Source organism: Schistocerca americana, chromosome 6 (genome assembly GCF_021461395.2).
Source record: "Schistocerca americana isolate TAMUIC-IGC-003095 chromosome 6, iqSchAmer2.1, whole genome shotgun sequence".
Taxonomy (NCBI): domain Eukaryota; kingdom Metazoa; phylum Arthropoda; class Insecta; order Orthoptera; family Acrididae; genus Schistocerca; species Schistocerca americana.
This window is the reverse complement of record NC_060124.1, coordinates 486,971,457-486,994,484: the sequence shown is the minus strand read 5'-3', so window position 1 is coordinate 486,994,484 and position 23,028 is coordinate 486,971,457. Positions and strand designations below refer to the sequence as shown.

Sequence of the window (23,028 nt, the reverse complement as noted above, 5' to 3'; positions counted from 1 at the left end):
TAAGAAAACGACAATACTTGACTTATTTTCTGCTGAAATGTTTATAGAAGCAATAAGTTTTTGGATTTGGTTTGGATGTGGTAGATACAGAAGACAGTTTGAACAAAGAGCACTGTATGCTGCACTGGAGTGATCAAATATTTTAAGATAGAGTATAGAAAGATATTGGCCTAGAACCTCTTCTTTTTCATACCACATAGCATAATTTTTTCACACAGAAATTTACACAAACGCCGTTTCTGTTGTCATCAGCAAAATTTTGCTCTACATATACAACACAGTCTCTTACTTTTATGACACAATCATGCTCACAACTTTCACCAGATGTTTCAGTGGTTACATACCTCTACTTAATGTTCTCTAATTGTGACCACAGAGTTATTTTCAGGTTTAGAGACACTGTCCATTTCAGATCGTGGGTACTTACAGTATTATTGCCAACACACACCTGAATACACATATAATTGTTAATCTTTATACTAATTACATTTTTGAAATGCCTTCCACTGATATCCTATAGAAACATACAGAATCTTTAATCACAGCACAGCATCACATGTCACTTTGCACAATTCTACCTATAGTTTTACACAAATATGTAAAACTTTTAATAGGCCCTAACATCTTCTGCAAGCCACTCTTCATTCCTGTTACGAAGATCTTCCTCTTGCTTTCGTCTGGATATTTTCTAGAGTCAGATTTGGACAGTTTGTTTAAATAATGCTGTAGATTGGCGAAAATTCTTGGTATTGCGCCGTCTCTTAATTTTAGTGGAGCTCTTGGGCATTTCTTCTTGTTTCCTAGCACATCTTTAAATATACCGTATCAATGTTTATTACATCCATTTCTTCGAAATACTTAGCACAGACCACAGATCTCTTGGAAGGTAAGCAGTCTTTTCTCAGAATGGCTTTTAACCGTTCTTGATGCATACCTGTATCTGTAGGAAATCGGAATACCGTTATATAGCTTTTATCGCCACTGGATCTGTAATTGCTTGAGCATCCTGGGACACAACACTTGTCTATCATTTAAAAAATACCATTAAATTAATGGTAATTCAATAATTCACATTTCCTGTAGATAACAAACTACTCTTCACTAACATGTTTACCATGTGACTTTACTCTTAGATTACATTTACACTTCGTTTCTATAAGAACATACCAGTCATAAAACTCACCTTTATAAACAGACCAGCGCTCTATGGACGCCTAGAGTAAAAGTTTTTACAAAAGTAGAAGATTTCATAGCAAACGAAGCCAAACATTCACAATGCGCGCAGAACTGCACAGTTCAGTAGACCGCCTTCACAGCGTTGTCACTTCTCAGTTCTCATGCCTCCGGTTTGCGTAATCTGTAAAGAGAGCTATGGCTATGCGGTATGCACTGGAATGTCTCGATCTAACGCATTCGTGTGATCACGACCAGTCCTGGCCGTAACTCAAACGAAGCTGCTCTTCCCGGGAAACTAGCGTGAAGTCATGAAGTGAATTGATGCTGAAGTTCCGTGAAGTGTGAATCGACCTTAATTTGGCGTTTTGGATAAAATCTCTGCCTTGTTTGTAAAATATAAACACCAAACAAACACGTCTGCCACAATGTTACACATGTTTGTTGTTTGTATTAAGAAACAAAAGGAAGAATGACATATAGGATTAGATACATATTGACGCCCTGGTATCGCACTGGATCTTGTACATGATAATGCATGTTTTGAGATAGCAAGGAACTGAGGTGAAATGGACTATCAGAAATACAAGATTGAGAAGGTACAGAACTTGAATCAGTCAGTATTGCATTAGATGACTTGGAATAGCCCAGTGATAAACAAACCGAGTAGCTAAGTTTTGTTTTTGACAACTGGTGATATATATTGTTGGTGTAAAGTTTCGTAGTGTGCACGTATGCCACTGGACTCGTCTTAAATGAGGAAACAAAGTAATTCTATAGATTTAGAATTTTCGATTGTTAACATTACGGAGTTACAGTTACACATTTCAGAAATATCTGCAATTATGTCAAATTATGGGACTTGTTCTTATTATTTAGCCGTTCCCTTACCGTAATTTCGCAGTACTGATTGCCGTTGTTAGAGGTTACTATTTGAAATTACAATTTATTTTGCTTCAGACATATTGCACAAGTATAGGGGAAGTAATACCTATGCTTTCATTGATGTACAGATCTCGCCTCTGTAATCTAAATACGCTATTGAAACTTTAAACTTCGGTAACCATGTGGATCAAATTAGGCACGGTAGGCTACGCCAAGTTAATAAGGCTTTGCATGGTTTTGTTGATTGTTTGTCATTTGTATGTGTTGCATTGCACATATTTTCTAACAACAAGAATTTTTAGTGGATGAGGATGCGTTGCACATTAAAAGCATAAAAGCCAATTCACATGTGTACATGGAAAAAGTATAGATAAAAATATAAATTCTTAAAAAGTTGCTACGGCTAAAAAAGTAAAGCAAAAACGGAAACAGCTCACATTGTGAGATATATTTCCCCTTTTATTAATGATTAGTGCACAGAAAGAACAACTGTCAGTGAGCCTCCCAATGTATTCACCAATCCTCAGAGTTTTAACAGCATTATCGTCGTCGTGCAGCCGGCTGTTTTGGCTGAGCGATTCTAGGTGCTTGAGTCTGGAACCGCGCGACCGCTATGGTCGCAGGTTCGAATCCTGCTTTGGGCATGGATGTGTGTGATGTCCTTAGGTTACTTAGGTATAAGTAGTTCCAAGTTCTAGGGGACTGATGACCTCAGATGTTTAGTCCCATAGTGCTCAGAGCCATTTGAACGTCATGGTGCACATCATCTCTGTTCTATCATCTGACTTCACTGAAGTTGGATGGCCAACCCAAGACACTTGTGCTAACTAAACTAAACTGCAAATACACAGCTGATCGTCCTTTTGATAATTCTATCACAAATGGAAAAAAACACAATATCCTATGACAATAATATCAATTAATCACCATTGGAATAGGCCAACTCCTGCAAATACCTGGGTGTAAAGATTTGTAGGCATGTGAAATGGACTGATCACATAGGCTCAGTCATGTGTAAAACAGCCAGTAGATTTCAGTTTATTGGTGGAATGCAAAGGAGATTGCTTACATATCACTCATGTGACCCATTATGGAATTTTGCCCAAGTGTGTGAGAACCATACCAGATATGACTAACTGGGGATATAGAACGTTTGCAGAGAATAGCAGCACAAATGGTCACATATTTGTTTGACACATGGGAGAGGGCCACAGAGATGCTGAAGAAACAGCGCTGACAGACTGATGAAGGTAGATGTAAACTGTCCTGAGAAAGTCTGCTTGCAAAGTTCACGAACAGCTTTAAATGATGATTCTAGAATATACTACAACCATGTACTTATCACTCACATAGGGATCATGAGCACAATATTAATTACAGCACACACAGAGGCATTTGAACAATAATTCTTCCTGCTCTCATTATGTAAATGGCATGAGAAGAAACCCTAATAACTGGTACCATAGGATGTATCCTCTGCCACACACTTCACAGTGGTTTGCAGGGATTAGATGTAGATGTAAGGAACACAGCCAAATTAATGATCCCCAAGAACATGTTAAATTACTGTTCTGTAAGCTACCTCCGGATTCTTTCAATGAACCTCACTTCTGGTATATGTTTTATTTGCAGTGAGTTTTATGCAGAAAGTCTCCTTAAATCGCTCCAAATGCCTTTTTACAAATAGTTAATAGTTGTGTAATCAGACTAAAAGGGATCGCTCCACCTGTTTAGACATAGCACTTGATACTTGTTTTTGCTGAGCATCACCTGTGAGACCTAAGCACAGACAGCATAACATAAGACCAACACACGAGACATTTCATATAAGGCCCCACACCATGTTGTCTGCTTCCACCATGCAGTAGCACTACCCAAGTGCTGCTGAAGTACGGGGTATCATTCATGTTTTTCTATCGCCGTTAAAACATCTTTAAGCCAAATATCTCACTACACAAATTTGGGACCACTTTATTACAATGTAAAAACCATTTTACTTGTAATGATAAGCAATACCAACAATTTCTGTTGCCACTAGGCATTGTATAAAACATGCACTGAGCAGTATGTTTTTAAGCTTACTCCATTGATAACATTGCAAAATAATTTAGCATTTATCTGCTGAAACACCGGATGAAATGTGCCTGATGCCTCATAGTAGGGACTCTCTCTTGCGTTACTACCCATAGCTACTTTCCCATGTGATGATTTTTCCCCTGTTATGATGAACATCCTGCATTCTGTTAGCTAGGAAGTAATCTGTTAAACGACAAAGCAGGTCGAATTATGTGTGAATGTACTTTGTTTAATTGACAACAGGGTTATTCCATGTCAAGTGGCCCAAGGGCCCCCACTCGACCGTCTCAAATTTTGATGAAATTTTTACAGGATGTACATATAGACCTTACACGAAGCACTGCCAAATTACAGCTTCATAAGTAGTATGGTGGGGCCACCAGCCACCTTTTCGCAAAGGCTCGTTTTTTTGACATTGCGACTGAAATGAATAAATGATCAGCTTTGTTTTACCATTGTTCAGGATCTAAGAGACCTGTCTTGCTGAAACTCTGGGATCCTGTTCAACTTTTTGGGTACAATAGCTTAGTTGTAGTACAAAAGGCGAAGCTATGGTAAATTCATCATAGTGTGCTATCAAAGTGGCTCATAAATCTTGTTGTACCAAATTTTGACTGTACTTAATTGCGTGTTATCTACTGAAAGAATAACTTTCTGAAGATGACTGCAAGCTGTCAGCATGTCATAAAGCTCTGCAAGTGGCATCCAGATTGCTCAAATAATAACTGAGTTATCTGAGCTCACCTTGTCTGATCAGAAAAAGTTGTTTTTATTTTGGAGACAGACCAGTTTAGTGTCAACAGTGTTTAGTGTCAACAATGGAGTTTAGTAACATGCTTCAACAATCAGTCTGAAGCACACTATTGTGTAGTGAAGAGTGTTCAGATGTTGTGTGTGCCTATTTAAATGAAGTAAAGTGTGTTGTCATTACTGGATAAACATCTTTTTTCAGTAAGTAAAAATTATTTCAAGGTGCGGGGTGACTCTTTAGAAATGTTTATGTGGTTATTTATTTTTTTTCTGTTGTATTCTCAAGGAATTTCCCATTATCTGTGATTGTTTAATATTTTTCAGTTGAAAATGTACACCACTTCTACTTTATCTAATATTGAAACAACGGCAATTGGAAGCATAAATGTAATTGTAGTGTAATGGATATCAGTGGGGTTTCAGTACCATGTGTCATTGGCTCTTCAGATAATTCTACATGTCATCTGAAAACATACACACATCAACAAGGCTTCATTCTACTCAAAGAATTTTCAGTAGAGCAAAAGGAATTAATAAACTAAAGAAGTGAGATATGTCTTACTGAAAATGCACAAATATGTTTTCATCACAAAGCAATACTTTTGGACAAATATGACTTTCTACAGAGGTCTTTTAATCCTTTTGGTGCAAAGAACCATTCTGTTAAAAAGGGTTGACGGATTGTCAATGTGGAAACAGCAAAACAATTGCAAGCTGTGACTAAGAGCTAATGTGAAACCTGGTCAGATACCTGTCCAACTTGCAGAAAACAATTTTTAGCAGTGAAAGCAGAAAAACAACAGTCAACTTCAAACCAGTCAGAGTATGAAGCATATCCAGAAGTATCAATCAACTCAAGTCTAACTGCTTTGGGGTCTCCCCTCTAAAATTTCAGAGTGTACCAAAAAGGGATGTGAAAGGTTATGTAAAATGAAAAATAAGGCTCAAGAGGCAATTGCGAATAACATTGCTGCTGCTGGAGGATTTGCCCCAAAAGATCTTCAAACACCTAGTACAAGCAAGACAAGTCCTGATTGTGCAGATTATAAGCAGCTGATTAAAGAATTGAGAGAGAAGTTGCAATTGTCAAGGCAGCCTGAAAAATTGCAAATACTGACATAAATACCACAATGCTGGACTATAAAAGAGACAATGCAAGAATCTGGTGTTTGAGAGAGGATGGTAAAAACAGCTAGGAAGTTGCAGGCAGAAAAGGATACATTAGCTCTGCCAAAGAACAAGTTTGGCAAGAAGATGCCGTAAAAAAAAGAGTGGTAACATTTATTTTTTCAGAATGAAGAGTTTAGCCGAATTTGTCCAGGTAAAAAAGATTGTGTATCAATTAGAATAGAAGCAAAGAAAGTTTTGATGCAAAAATACCTTCTTCTGAATAATTCGAAAGAAATGTTTGCTGCATATTGATTTCAGCATGGGCCTGAAATTGGATTTTCCAAATTTTGTGAATTGAGGCCATATTGGTGCATCACTGTGGGTGCTGCAGGGACCGACTCAGTCTTTGTTTGCACTTTGCATCAAAATGTGAAACTGATGCTTGCAAGCACTCCAATTAAAGAAGATTATAAGAGTCTGACTGCTAAAAAAGTGCGTGATTTGGAATCCAAAGACTGCATGCTTAATTACTGTGAAATCTGTCTGGGAAAAGAACTACTGGAACAGGTTTTAGAAAGTAGTTTTGAAGACAGTGATCCAGATGGTACCATTGAGTTCAAACAGTGGGTGCCCACTGACAGAGGTACATTAGAAACCAAGCAGATGACCACCGAGGATTTTATTGAAGATCTGATTTCAAAAATTTACAGGGTTATTACAAATGATTGAAGCAATTTCACAGCTCTACAATAACTTTATTATTTGAGATATTTTCACAATGCTTTGCACACACATGCAAAAACTCAAAAAGTTTTTTTAGGCATTCACAAATGTTCGATATGTGCTCCTTTAGTGATTCGGCAGACATCAAGCCGATAATCAAGTTTCTCCCACACTCGGCGCAGCATGTCCCCATCAATGAGTTCGAAAGCATCTTTGATGCGAGCTCGCAGTTCTGGCATGTTCTTGGTAGAGGAGATTTAAACACTGAATCTTTCACATAACCCCACAGAAAGAAATTGCATGGGGTTAAGTCGGGAGAGTGTGGAGGCCATGACATGAATTGTTGACCATGATCTCCACCATGACCGATCCATCGGTTTTCCAATATCCTGTTTGAGAAATGCTTCTGCTTTAGCCTTTTCCATAAGATTTTCCAAACCTTCGGCTGTGGTACGTTTAGCTCCCTACTTGCTTTATTCGTCGACTTCCGCGGCTACGCGTGAAACTTGCCCGCACGCGTTCAACCGTTTCTTCGCTCACTGCAGGCCGACCCGTTGATTTCCCCTTACAAAGGCATCCAGAAGCTTTAAACTGCGCATACCATCGCCGAATGGAGTTAGCAGTTGGTGGATCTTTGTTGAACTTCATCCTGAAGTGTCGTTGCACTGTTATGACTGACTGATGTGAGTGCATTTCAAGCACGACATACGCTTTCTCGGCTCCTGTCACCATTTTGTCTCACTGCGCTCTCGAGCACTCTGGCGGCAGAAATCTGAAGTGCGGCTTCAGCCAAACAAGACTTTATGAGTTTTTCTACGTATCTGTAGTGTGTCGTGACCATATGTCAGTGAATGGAGCTACAGTGAATTTATGAAATCGCTTCAATCATTTGTAATAGCCCTGTACAAACTTTCCACTTATCATTATGTTGCAAAGTACCAGAGCAAGCACCTAAAATGCATAAAAGAAAGCTGTAAGCTAACTGAACCGATATTATTAATGGACTTCGCTGAAATTTTTTCCTTCATTGTCCAGGATGCAGCTCAAGGTTTTCACTGGAATAACAGCCAAGCAATTTTGCACCCATTCGTTGTGTACTTCAGAAATAACTTGGACATCAGCTGCTGTATAATAAGTGAACTCCTGAAACATGATGCAGTTGCTGTTCATGCTTTAATAGTGAAATTAATAGAAGATCTAAAGTGTCTCCTTGGAAAAATCACACACATTTACTACTTCAGTGATGAGTCAGCAGCGCAGTACAAAAACTTCAAAAATTTTCTGAACCTCTGCCACCATCAAAATGACTGGAATGTCAGCTGAGTGGAACTTTTTTGCTACAAGCCATGGAAAATCTCCATGTGATGGAACTGGAGGAACTGCAAAGCACCTGGCAGCAAGAGCAAGTCTTCAAAGACCAACTGAGGACCAGATTTTGACACCAACTGATTTGTTTAAATACTGTACAAAGAATATCAGAGGAATCCAATTCATTTTTGTTTCAAAAGAAGAAATTGAAACATTAAAAACTGAGCAGGAAGCAAGATTCAAAAATGGCTGCACAGTATCAGGAACAAGAGAGAATCACCATTTTGTGCCATTAAATGAAAAGCAAGTGTGTATTAGAAGAGTATCCAAAGATACAAATTTTTTTGTGGCAAATGTTGACCAAAGTCAAGCAACAATTTCATTCAGAAATATTTCAGCCTTACAACCGGGCCAATATATTGCCTGTATGTATGATGGAAAATGGTGGATTGGTAATGTGTCTGAAGTTTCAGAAGAAGAAAATGATGTTTTAGTCAGTTTCATGCACGCCAATGGACCTGCACATTCGTTCCATTGGTCAGCTAGGCAGGATGCTTGTTGGATTCCAAACCAACACATTATTTCTGTCTTTCCAGCTCCATCAGCAACAAGAATAGGCTGACATTATAGCTTGTTAGAATCAACTGTAATAGCTATTAGTAACAAATTTCAGCAAATGAATTAATAAGAACTGAAATATTTGGCTTGTGAACCATAAAGAGTATGACTGGTATATGTATTTTTTAATGTAATATAAATGTAAGTTTATTTGTTATGACAAGATTTATGAGCCACTTGCATAGCACACTATGATGAATTTACCATAGTCTGACCTTTTGTTTTACAGCTAAGATATTTTACCCATAAAGTCGAACAGGATCACAAAGTTTCAGTATGGCAGGTCTCTTAGATTCCAAGTAATGGTAAATCAAAGTTGAACGTTTATTCATTTAAGTCGCAATGTTGAGAAATGTAATGTAATGAAAATATAAGTTTATTTGTTCTCAAATGCAAAGTCACCAAAAGAAAAACAACTTTTTCTGATCAAACAAGGTGAGCTTTTTTCAATGGTGCCGAGAAAAATCAAATTTGAGTGATCTGATTTGAGATATGACCGTTTGAAAGTGAGCCAAAATTGACTGATTAAATTTTTTAGCACACTTTGAACTTCAGTAACTCATTTATTATATGAGCAATCTGGGTGCCACTTGCAGAGCTTTGTCACATGCTGGCAGGTTGCGGATAACTAAAGTATTAGCTTCATAAAGTTACTCTTTCAGTAGATACAAGGCAATAAAATATAGCCAAAATTTGGTATGAAAGATTTATGAGCCACTTTGATAGCATACTATGATGAATTTATCGTAGTTTGACTTTTTCTACTACTACTCAGTTATTGTGCCCAAAAAGTTGAACAGGATCACAGAGTTTCAGCAAGACAGGTCTCTTAGATCGTGAACAATGGTAAAACAAAGTTTATCATTTATTCATTTCAGTCACAATGTCAAAAAACGAGCCTTTACAAAAAGGTGGCTAGTGGCCCTACCATAATACTTATGAAGCTGTAATTTGGCAGTGCTTCGTGTAAGGTCTGTATGTACATCCTGTAAAAATTTCATCTAAATTGGAGATGGTCAAGTTGGGAGCTTGCCTAAATTTAGGCCACTTGATGTGGAATGACCCAACAGTGAGGAATTATATAAAATGTCTTCCAGAAGTTCTGGAATGCATCATTAACCTGAGCACTGCTAATGTCTGTAATTCTTACTGGAAAGCTATAATGATGTGTATTCTATGTCACAGTGTGCCAGTCTGTATATGGCAAGCATATTCATGTAATGTGATGTCGTGCAATTTGTAGAGTTGCCTCTTTCGCTGTGAGTTAAAATTCTTAAAACTACCCTGCTTTTAACTACACAGTATTAAAATTCACTGTCTTACCAAAAGAAGAGAAGCACCCAGAAGAGGAGGAGAATTGAAATCAAACTGCATGGGTTGAGAGGTTGTGATGTTACTTCAGTTACACGCATCAAAAAAAGTTTTGCATCACCCCAGTTCCCAGAAATCCTGAAGATAGATGTTGACTGTGGGTATTGTATCACAGACACAGTCCCTTTGACTGGTTAGAGCTGTCACTAAACCCACACAAAAATGTGAACAGCCATGCATCAGCAGCGCCTATTACACGGAGAGGGTCTGACAGCCTATCAGTTCCAGTCATTCCACCAGGAAGGAGGTACACGGCTCATAATGTCTGTAGTTCAACCATGGCTAGACGGTCAATAATGTGGTTTGATCGAATCCGCATTGTTATTTTGTGCCAGAAAGGGTTCTCAACAAGGGAGGTGCCCAGGTATCTCGGAGTGAACCAAAGTGATGTTTGGACATGGAGGAGATACAGAGAGACAGGAACTGTCGATGACATGCCTCGCTCAGGCCGCCTAAGGGCTACTACTGCATTGGATGACCACTACCTACAAATTATGGCTCAGAGGAACCCTGACAGCAATGCCACCATGTTCAGTAATGCCTTTCATGCAGCCATAGGATGTCGTGTTATGACTCAAACTGTGCACATAGGCTGCATGATATGCAACTTCGCTCCCAACGTCCATAGCGAGTTTCATCTTTGCAACCACAACACCATGCAGCGCGGTACAGATTGTCGGAGATGTGTTTGGAGGCAGCCTTATCAGGCTGAACACATTAGACACACTGCCCAGTGAGTGCAGCAAGGTGGAGGTTCCCTGCTGTTTTGGGGTGGTATTATGTGGGGCTGACATGCGCCGCTGGTGGTCATGGAAGGTCCCGTAACGGCTTTACGATACGTGAATGCCATCCTCTGACTGATAGTGCAACCACATCGGCAGCATATTGGCGATGCATTCATCTCCATGGATGACAATTTGCACCCCCATCGTGCACGTCTTGTGAATGACTTCCTTCAGGATAATGAGATTGCCCAACTAGAGTGGCCAGCATGTTCTCCAGACATGAACCCTATCGAACATGCCTGTGATTGAAAAGGGCTGTTTATGGATGACGTGATCCACCAACCACTCTGAGGGATCAGTCTCAAATCGCCATTGAGGAGTTGGACAGTCTGGACCAACAGTGCCTTGATGTACTTGTAGATAGTATGCCATGACAATTATAGGCATGCATCGATGCAAGAGGATGTGCTACTGGGTATTAGAGGTACCAATGTGTACAGCAATCTGGACCACCACCTCTGAATGGTGGTACAACATGCAATGTGTGGTTTTCATGAGCAATAAAAAGGGGCGGAAATGATGTTTATGTTGATCTCTATTCCAATTTTCTGTACAGGTTCTGGAACTCTCGGAACCAAGGTGATGCAAAACGATTTTTGAGGTGTGTATTATAAAACTGAGTCAAATTTGCAAAGAACTTGGCAGTATCAGTCCACTTGTCAGTATGACGCTGCACCTCCTCTGGTGTGTATGATTGCACTGATTCGGCTGGAAAGGCTGTTATAATACACTGTATCCTCTCCTGAGGCAAGCTGGCCCACAACTGTTGTAACTAGTTGTTGATATTCTGGACACTGGCAATGGGACAGATTTTATGTCCGAGCTGGTCCCACACATTCTATCAAGGACAGATCTGGGGTCTTGATGGCCATGGAAGTACCGCGATGTCACACATACAGTTAATACAGTCGTGCCATTTGTGGATGAGCGTCATCATGTCAAGAAAGTCACTATCATACCATCGCACAAGAGGTAACTCTTGAGGGTGAAGGATAGCCATGATGTGCTATCAGAGATCCCTCATTGACCATTAGTAGTGACCTTAAGTGGTATCCAATGGCTCTTTGCTCTGTGACACCAGGAGTAACACTGCTAGGCATCTCCAAAACACTGGAGAATGGGACTTTACCAATGCTGCCACCATTCTCATCAGTAATGATTATTCAGAGTAGTGCAGAACTGCAATTCCATTGATGAACACAGTGTGACTCCATTCATCAGCAGCCATTTGTGTTTTGGTGGTAACGGCAGTGTATGCAAGGGGGCCTAATTCCCTAGCCTAGCTCTTCTAGTCTATGACCAATTGTGCAAGATGGCACAGAATGTTGCAGGGAGTCCATTAGATGTTCTTGGGTGGCAGGTGCAAATGTGAAGGACTTAGAATGTGCTTGGTGCACAGTATGGTAATACATGGTTGACCGGAATCTTGACAATGAGTATACCTGCCCTCATATTCGGGTGCAGTCCAGCTTTGGGCCAGTCACATCCTCGTGCTCACAAATATGGTTGTTGTGAGATTCAACGTGCCAGTCAAACGGAGATTGACAAAGAGGCCCCTTTTGAAGTCTGTCAGGTGCTAATAACTCTGTCCCACACAAGTACATGACATCTCCATGTCGCTGGCAGTGATCATTCAACATTGTACACTGTTAATGCCCCTTATATACCCTACAGGTCCGAAACAACACTGATGCACTCTGATGATTGTTCTAGCTGTCACAGGAATTGCAGCTCTAGTCATTTATCTATGTACTGATGGTATGTAAGTTACAATTACATCCTACTATATCTTCTGGAAGTAATTCTGTGTCAATTCAACACAGCACTCAACCCAACATACTCGGATTTCTTTCAGATTTAGTGATCCAGGTAAGAGATAGAAAACTACCAATTTGCAGAGTTATATGACAATTGTGAAGAAAGCTACAGGTCTGCAAAGTTGAAAATTGTGTGACATTTGCATGCATATCTCAAAACACCCTATCTCCAGCTTTTCTGAAAAAAATATATTGTATTGCTCCAGTATGTTACTATAAACATGGTAAACAATAAGATGGCACGCCAGTGGCATCATGCCCAAAAACTTATTTCATCTACATTAATACACTAGCAAAATGCAGTAAGTGTTTGTGTATCAATTCTTTTTATTTTTTTTATTTTTATTTATTTATTTATTTTTTCCCAGAACAGCATCCAATTGCAGCTACTGTTATTCTGACCAATTGGTGAACATTTCTTGTGGTCGACAGCCAATTAGAGACTTTTATTTCAACCCAATCATCATTAGCTTGTTTCATGGATGTATTCAACCTGCAGTCTATAGTTGTTTTAGTATTTAGTAGCAGTTTGCAAAAAAAGTGGATTTCACATCAAAATTCTATTGTTGCAATCCACTTAAAGAAGAAGGCACACAAGAACACAGAAGAATTTGAGGAATGTTCAGGAGTGGATGGTAAAAATGTGTACCAATGTATTGGTAAATGGAAAAATTTGCAGCAGATGTAGAAACCAAATATCAAAAAACTAATCCGTACCTGCAAGTGATGCCTCAGCTGTGCTAGGTATTCCACAGAAAATTTAAGTGAGGGTGAAACAGCATCATATCTGGCACTTGATTCTTTAAATACTACCCTTCAGTATATAGGTGAATCTGCTGTGAAGAAAAGAGGCTTCAGAGTGAGGTAAAGTACTCATAGCAAAAACTGTAAAAGGTTGCCTCAATGTTGGAGCATATTTACGTGACACAACTGGAAAAAAAAAGAGTAGGAAAGAAATGAAGAAAGAGAAATCTCATAGCCTGGCTGAAAGATAAGTTTCACAATTCAGACTCTGTGTGACAAAATACAAATTTTGACAGTACTTCCAAAGATCTGGAGTATAGGGAAAACCTTCAAAGAATTTTCCACTTTGGATTACACAGTTTGAAGAGAGAAACAGTAGGCAGCAGAACATGATACGCTAATGACACAAGACCAAAGCCAGATAAGACATTGTGTGGGAAAACTGTTCAATGTTTAAGTAATTTTTGCTGTGTTCATCATGTGTGCTGTGTGATACCAGGAAGAAAAGACTTATGTGTCTGTAAAAGAAAATTGAATTAGAGTACACAAGCAGAAGCAGCTAGTGTTGCACAATCTGGAGGAATTATATGCATATTTCACATATACATGCCCAGATGTAAATACTGGATTCTCAAAATTTTGTGAGTTGCAACCAAAAATCACTGTGTTCTTACAAATGCCAGTGTGATCCATACTGTTTGTCTCTGTGCTTCACACCAGAATTTTAAGTTAAATGTTAGCACACTGGACTCGCATTCGGGAGGACGACGGTTCAATCCCGTCTCCAGCCATCCTGATTTAGGTTTTCCGTGATTTCCCTAAATCGCTTCAGGCAAATGCCGGGATGGTTCCTTTGAAAGGGCACGGCCGATTTCCTTACCCATCCTTTCCTAACCCGAGCTTGTGCTCCGTCTCTAATGACCTCGTTGTCGACGGTACGTTAAAAACACTAACCTAACCTTTAAGTTAATGACTGGAGGGTGTAGCCGGTTGGAGTGGCCGAGCAGTTCTAGGCGCTACAGTCTGAAACCGTGCGACCGCTACGGTCGCAGGTTCGAATCCTGCTTCGGGCATGGATGTGTGTGATGTCCTTAGGTTAGTTAGGTTTAAGTAGTTCTAAGTTCTAGGGGACTGATGACCACAGCAGTTAAGTCCCATAGTGCTCAGAGCCATTTGAACTGGAGGGTGTAAAGTGAAAGAACTAACAAAGTGTGAAGGACACAAATTACCAACATACAAGCACTGTGCAGCATTTGTTTAATGGAATCCTGCACTTGCAGCATGTTTCTTAGGTGCATGTCCCTACTGTCCAAGTGTGACAAGACTGACTGATTATCTGTTTGGTACAAACTGCATTAATGAAATTACATATAAGTGTTGTTTATGAACAGGCAGGGAAGTTCTAGAGACTGTAACAAAATCAGTGTATGATTTCAAGAAGTTTTTTTGCATCAAGTTTACAACAGCTTCTACCACATTCATTTAATCACCCAGCAGCAGTCACATTTCTTTAAAATCACTAAAGAACTCAAAGCAAGTGACTATCTTGTTGTTTGTGATTTTGAACAGAATTACACGTTCGCCATTCAGGATGAAGTATAAATATTTCATGGGAATAATTCAGAGGTTACAATTCACCTATTTGTTGCTTACTACAGAGAGACACATACTAATGAAATACACCACGTGTTATATGTGGAAGTATTTGACTACCTCCAGCATGATACATTGTGTTTGTACCGGGTCTGTTCGAAAAATTCCAGAACTGTGTTGTCAGAATTTTTCTGCACTTATGTTCTATTTATTGTGCATGGTCTCCTTCAAAATACTCTCCTTCACAATTGGTACACTGCTTCCAGAGCCGTTCCCACTTCTGGAAGCAGTCTTGGTATGCCTCTTGCTGGAATGCATGAAGTGCCATCTGTGAACTTTCTATTTTGTCTGTTGTTGCAAATCTTCGTTCTTTCAACAGGTTTTTCAACTGTGGAAATAAAAGAAAAAGTCCACAGGGGTCAGGTCTGGAGAGAACGGAGGATGAGGCAGCACAGTGATTTCGTTGTTTGTGCAATAGTCATGCACCAACAGCAATGAATGTGTGGATGCATTGTCGTGATGCAAGAGCCATGCATTGTCTTGCCACATTTTGGGCTGTTTCCTTCTCACATTTTCTTGTAGGTGTCGCAACACATTCCAATATTACCACTGATTAACAATTTATCCCTGTGGCACGAATTTGTGATGAACTAATCCTTCAAAGTCAAAGAAAACTATCACTATGGCTTTGGCATTTGATGTGACCTGATGAGCTTTTTTCTGATCATGGAGAACCTTTCCCAACTCAATGTGAAGATTAAACCTTGGTCTCAGTATGACTTAAGTACTCATACTGTAGGCTTCCTGCATCATTTGGTGTGTTTCTGTAAAGGTTTTCTTGAATTTCACGCAAAATTTAAGGCAGACATGTTGTTCCTCTAACTCTGCCATTTCGAAATTAACAAACTGTGTGACACAACTTTCTACTCAATACAGCACTAACAATAACTAACAGACATACAACAATGAAACTTCTGGCAGTTACACATCAAACACAGGTGTGTGCAGGGATGCAAACCACATTTCGCTCCAGCACACCTTTGGCGCAAAGTTACGAATGTTACAGAATTTTTTGGACAGACCTCGTATTCTGTCTAGTGTAATTTTATTAATTTCTTAAAATGTCACTTTCCAACTCCAATGCACATTTATTACTTTTTGGATAGATATGCTGCTCAGTACAAAAACAGAAAGAATTTCAAGAATCTGTCATACCATCAGGAAGATTTTTGTGTTTCAGCAGAATGGCAGGACGCTTTGATGTTTCAGCAGAATTTGGTACAGAACACAATGTAGGACCTTGTGAGAGGGTTGCAGGGATTTTAAAGAGATTAGCCACACTTGCCAGCCTCTTGCAACATCATGAAAACCATACTTTGACACCACAATAGTTGTTTCAGTGGTGCAAAGAAAATGTTCCTTCATGTGTCTTCCAATATACATCAGCTTCCCATCATGATGAAGATATTGCCAAGATGAAGCAAAATTTCAAGTATATAAGAACAATTCCAGGTACCCAGAAGCTTCATTGTGTAATACCTATTAACAAAAGTGTAGTAAAAACAAAGGCATATTCTGCTTCTTTAACAAGCAGAAAAGAGAGTCAGTGATTGCTGTGGTGACTGAAATGCTGTAAGACATATATGGATTTGTTGCCTGTATGTATGAAAGTCACTGGTGAGTTGTGTATGTATTGCAAACTTATGAAGTATAGGCCAGTTTCTTGGATCTGCATGGACCACCTCCATCATTTGTGTTTCCTACCAAACTTGACACTTGTGTTATCAGAAGATGTGACATGCTCACAAAAGTGGATCCAGTGACACCAACTAGAAGGATGTACAGTCTCTCTGCATCAGATGAGGTGAACATTAACAATTTAAATGGAGACTTGTGAGAGGAGATTTTACCACATTTTATTGCCTTTTCATTCAAACTACACTGTAAAAGATTCATAACAACACTAAATAATATAAACATATTTTTACATAACATTATGTATAAATTGCAATTTTTAATAATTTGGGTTTCATATTTATGTGCTACCTCCTGCATTTTGATAGTGTACTTATGCTGACAAAATAAATTTTTGAGTATGATACCTTTAGTTGAAATCTTGATACATACTGTGTTTATAGTAACACATTGGAGCAGTACATTATATGTTTTTCAAAAAAATTGAAAATGGGGTGTTTTGAGATATTCAGTGTTAAAGGTTAAGGTCAATGACCTTGAATGTGAAAACGCTTAGAAACTTGTGTTGTATATCAGCATATCATGTTTACTCATTAGCTTTTCAATAATACGAGTTTCATTGCTGTATCTCGAATAGAACCAGAATTATACTCATTTATGTTGAGACAGATGCATATAAATTTCACACAATTTTCAAACTCTGGAGACCTGTAACTTTCTTCACAACTGTTGCGTACCTCTAAAAACTGCTAATTTTCCATCTTTTATCTGGGCCATTGAATGCACCAAATTTGAAAGAAATCTGAGATGGTCAGATTGAAAATGTCACTTTTCTGCATGGAATACCCCTCGATGCTTCACTTTTTTGTCAGGCAGTGTACCTCCTCACTCTTGCATGCGAGAGTATACGGTTAATGCCATCTAGCAATTCAGCATTTAACTGCAATTCCCTACCACAATTTAAAATTAATAACACTTTGCATTTTAAATAGTATTATTATGTTACCTATCACTTATACATCTGTATCAGACATTTTCTTATCCTGAACAGTTACACCCAAAATGCAAGCTACAAAGGAAATGTGCCTTTCCAATTAGGCAGTAGAATGACCCCTGCAGGGCTCTATGTCAGCAGTGCCACACTATCTTACTTTGCAACATTTTTTCCATGAAATTACTGTAAATTTAGAGCTTAATGTGCCAAAGGGATTTACTGCTAGTAAATGAATAAACAAATTAACTTCACATTGCTCTTAAATTGCTGTCAATGAAAGTGGGACATCTACAGCTGTGTTCATGATAAATACACAGCATTTAAGTAACATTCAACATTCTGATATTTGTAGATTCCAGGCACAGTATACTACATTCCTCAGTTCATAACAGAGGAGGAGGAGAGGTACATTATAGAACATGTTGATTCTGTACCAAAACCAAAGTGGACCCAGTTGTCACACCGTAGACTTCAGAACTGGGGTGGTGTTCCTCATCCGAAAGGAATGATTGCTGAGAAGATACCAGATGTAAGTAGGCAAGATTGGAGTGGTTTCTTTTTCCAGAAAAGTATGGAATTTATTTAGACAGTTAACTCAAACCATTAATGGAGCTGGTATCATACTGTTAACAGTGTTGAAGTAAGTTACAAACTTTGTTAATGCTGTTGATCACTTTTCAGTGGTTAAAGAAATATATTGATAAGATAGCCACCCTGGGAATCTTTGAAACTGAGAAGTGTCCAAATCATGTCCTAATAAATGAGTATCTCCCTGGACAGGGGATAATGGTAATGTATGACACATTTAATTTTTCGCTGTAGGATACCTTATAATTTGTGAACATAACATTGTACTTAACATTTTTACTCAGCCCCATACTGATGGTCCTCTGTTCTATCCAACGGTTACAACAATAAGCTGTGGCTCTCACACCCTTCTGGAATTTCAGCCTTCTAAGAGTGAAGACTGCCAGGGAGCATCTGTGGTAAGTCCATTTAGAGGAAATCAATATTTCTTCTCTAATAGAGTTTGAAGTCAACAATTACAGAGAAAATTTTCTGTGTATTTCTGTAGCAGGATGATGCATCAAAGGGTCCAACATTCTCTCTTCTTTTGGAACAAAGGAGTTTACTCATCCTGCAGGATGAATTATATCACAATTACCTTCACTCAATAGCAGAAGTTATGGATGATCATGTGACAAACAATATTGCAAATCTCCATGTGTGTTCAGGAAATTATGTTTTGGGAGAGAAACTTACCAGGGGCCGAAGAGTTTCTCTGACTATTCGTCATGTTCCCAAGACAACGAAGTTAAAGATCTCAGTAGGCAAGTGACACTGGATTCAATATAAGCTGAAGTGTGCTCAAAAAATATTTGTATTACATTTACTTTACCAAAATAAATGTTTGTAAATTTTTTTATGATGTAATGCCTCCCAGATCATTCACCCACCTCATTCCTACATGTTTGTTGGTTTAAATATTTACCTGCTGCAGAGATTCTGTTTTGTGCTATGCAAGGGGAAAATATTGCCAGATATTTCATTAAAATAATTTTTGTAAAGATTTTTTAGGTAAAGTAGATTAAGGTTTAATGTCCCTTTGACAATGAGGTTGCTGTAGTGAAGCACAAGATTGGATGTGTAAGGAAATCATCCACACCATTTTTGAAGGAACCATCCTGGCATTTACTTAAAGTGATTTGTGGAAACCATGAGAAACCTAAATTAAAATTGTCAGATGGGATTTGAATGATCATAATAGGAAACGTTAGTCCAGTGTCCTAAGTAGTGTGTCACTGGACAGTGTAACTCGTGAGGATTTTTTAACATTAGGAAAAGCCATCATCTTTTACAACTCCATCTATTACACTTGCTGGCAACATTCTGTCTCTTGGAGATATTTACAGGCATCTTTAGAGATATTTTCATACTAAGTCCACCTGAAAAATTAAACTGTCAACCTTTGGAAAGTCACACAATGTAAATCTGGTTTATGCTTGATAACTAATTGGTTATGGCAACTCTTAGGAACTAAACTGGTTAATCCTATTTGCAATTATCAAGATGAGAAAGAGTAGTGGTGTAATATTATTGCAATAGTAGTTGGGCTGCTTGTTTATCTGTTGTTTTATTGCTAGCACAGTTTGGTACACAATAACAATCGATGTATTCATTTAAAGAGGAACAGTATTCCCTGAAACAGCTTTTAATTCCCCTTATTTTTCCCACCAACCATTTAGTAAATATTTAGCATAGAAGAGGAGCCCTGTGAATTGCTGAAACAGGAAAAACTGGAGAGCAGCGCATATTCATACAAAATAAAAATAAAATCAAGAATAATACCTGTAAGAAGCTGTTGACAACAGACCAGTGGAAAAATATTAAACTGAACTCAGGAGAAAAGTGTGTGAAAAGAAATAAAAGATACTTCAAGAGATGGTGATAGGAGAAAATAATAAAAATAAATTCACCGAAGATTTATGTACAGTGAGTCAATTTCCTCAAAGTATGACCCCCCTACTCAAATACACCACAACACTGCTTTTTTCAGTCTTCTTAGGGCCCTGGAAGGCAGCAATCATGAGGCTGATCAGGCACCCTGTTGAAGTCACTAGGACTGCCTTTGTTGTGTCAAAGCAATATGTTCCAGTCTTCTTCTCATCCAAGGAACAAAAAGAAATTGGTCGAAGCCAAATCTGGACAGTAGAATGGTTAGGAACAGCATTATCAAGTTGTGACTGGGAACTGCCTGTGTGACTTGTTTTTACAACTGAAAGTCTTCTACAATTTGTGACAAAATGGGATTCCCCCTCCCTGCAATTTTTATGTAGGAGATTCTTGCATAGTGAGAAGTAGGAGTTTAACAGTTATGAAAACTGTTGTGAATACAATTTTTATGTCTTTCTTTACATGCTGTGTGGTTCTTTACTGGACACAGAAATGAGGAACAGATGTCATTCATTGATAGAGACTTCAGATATTAATTTATTGTACATCTAATATCCAGTAGTAAAAATAATATATAACTTTGTTGCTGTATTGGCAGAATCAGTTGCTAACAGTAGCTTGGAATGTTGAAACATATACAGATACAAAATATTTATAAATCTGTCAATATTCAAAACAATGTCTGTTCAGAAGATGCTGAGACCTGGCCACTATGAAAGCCTGTAAAAGTTATTCAGCTGGCAAATACACAAAATGGTGGTTGTGCATGAATGTCTAACATAAGTTCGCCAGCCACTGGAGCTTCGGATAGGGGATGCTTGCCTCTCACTGGCAGCACCCTCATGCCACGTTGATGGCTGTAGGAAATGCGACAGCATAAGTGCCGGCATGCATATTTGAAAGTGCAGCCCATCAGATAACGGCCGATACCACAATAATAATATAAGGGGCAACCAGAAAGTTTCCGTTCAAAGGGCGTGCAGTCCAGAATTGGTATGCCAATCAGGCAAAATCACTGTGAGCATTGAGCAATCATCCCACTGATGCAAAAGGGTTAAGATACCCATTTGATAAAACACCATGTCCTGCGCTGTGTGTAGAAGTCTACAACTGCTTACTGCACATCCTTGTCCGACAGGAATCATCGACCCTTCAAGGCTTTTTTTAAGAAACCGAAGGCATAATAATCACACAGGGGCTTCTGCGTTACGACATTTGCGATACGTGGACGTGCGCAATCATTTTCACACAGTTTTTCTGGATGTTTTGTCTTAATTACATGACATAATTTTACCAGTGTTGCACAGTACCACTACCCAGTGATAGAGACACCAGGTTCCTTGAAATTGAGAAGCAATGGGCCCCTGTAATCAAAGAGCAGGGTGATCATTACCTTACCAGCAGAGGGCTGGTTGTGGAACTTCATGGGAGGAGAGGAGGATGGGTGACTTTTTTGACTCCTGTTCCCAGTGGTGGCACCAGCATTCGTAGCCTGCAGTAGTGCACTCAAGGAATGAGTTTCATACAAAACTGAAATGCACCAGATGCTTCTGGCAAACAGCCATCCTGTTTGCTATTTCAGCATACACCGCCTGGAGTATCTGCTTGCTGCAGATCTTACGGTAGCCTACCTCCTGCTGGATAGTGTGTTGCATGCTACCAAAAGCTGATGTCTAGATCTTTCACTAGTGCACGAGTGGTTATGCTCTGGTTCGCCGTAATTGCATCAACTGCCCACTTGTTTTTGTCGATAATGGAAGAGGCTGGCCTCCCAGATCAACTGGCATCTTGTGTCAAATTGTGACCTGCATGGTACTTGGCATGTGAGTCCACAGTGGTGGTTTTTGTCACACACGTTGGCCCTTATACACTCTTCATTCTGTGATGAATGTCTACTAGCATTCATTCTTTGGCATCCAAGAAAAGAATAACAGCATGTTGGTCCTGTTTGGTGATAATGTCACCATAGTTCATGTTTCCATATTTACTGCACACACATTGCAAAGACACGAATGCGACACTGATCCCTTGCCTACATGCCAATGCTTATATACCTGCATCAGAGTTGCGCTATGTTGGATATATGCTCAGCAGTTCCCTCAGACGGTACTTTTTGATCACCTCTTGTACTTTCTCAGCATGCTAATTCTGCATTCGTTACCGTGAGCTGTTGAAAATATGAGAGTGATACCTGCTATGGTAACGTGTACCAGTATTTCATAATGCCTCATTACTTCTGGACTAAAACTGTTAAAAACATCAAAGTATCATTAAATTTGTATTGAAGTCCAATTTATGTTTAGAAGTTGCATACAACAGGCAGAATGTTTGTTACTGATAATTCAGAATGTGGAAAATGGCACAGCAGGAATGGCCCAAAAGAAAATGCAAAGCTGTAAAGTGTGCAAAACTCTAAGGCAGAAGAGGCATACGCTTTGGAGAAAAGAAAACCATCTATAAGAACATCAACAGTTTAGATGGCAAGCCAGTACTAAACAAAAAAGAAAAAGCTGGAAGGTGGTAGGAATATATAGAAGGTTTACATCATGGCGAGAAACTGGAGTAGAGGAAATTCTGTCAAAATTATTAAGATTCTTGATATACATATAAAACAGGAAAAATAGCTTCAAACTTCAAGAAGAATATAATAATCACGTAGAAAAGTTGGTTGGTTGGTTGATTGGATTGGAGAGAAAGTGACCAAACTACAGAGTCATCAGTCCTGTAGGAAAGTTCCAGCAAAATGTAAGTACTTAGGAGTAAAGGGGACCCCTCTCCAAACAGCATGCATCCTAAAGAGGTAGAGAGAGAGAGAGAGAGAGAGAGAGAGAGAGAGAGAGAGAGAGAGTCTCTTCTCAAAAGATTTCTTCCGAAAGATGGCAAACTTTTCATTCTCTTTTGTATGTGCCTCTCAGTGTATGTGCTATTCGGA

At 38.9% G+C, this 23,028-nt stretch overlaps 1 protein-coding gene across 1 annotated transcript; it reads left to right on the top strand.

The window, feature by feature from the left end:
• Window positions 1-1,342: 1,342 nt before the first annotated feature.
• Window positions 1,343-19,066, top strand: LOC124619538 (alpha-ketoglutarate-dependent dioxygenase alkB homolog 6). Its single transcript, XM_047146004.1, has 5 exons — window positions 1,343-1,772; window positions 17,995-18,171; window positions 18,324-18,431; window positions 18,515-18,628; window positions 18,718-19,066. The coding sequence occupies exons 1-5, from the start codon at window positions 1,743-1,745 to the stop codon at window positions 18,979-18,981; spliced, it is 693 nt and encodes a 230-aa protein (XP_047001960.1). The 5' UTR covers window positions 1,343-1,742; the 3' UTR covers window positions 18,982-19,066.
• Window positions 19,067-23,028: the final 3,962 nt, after the last annotated feature.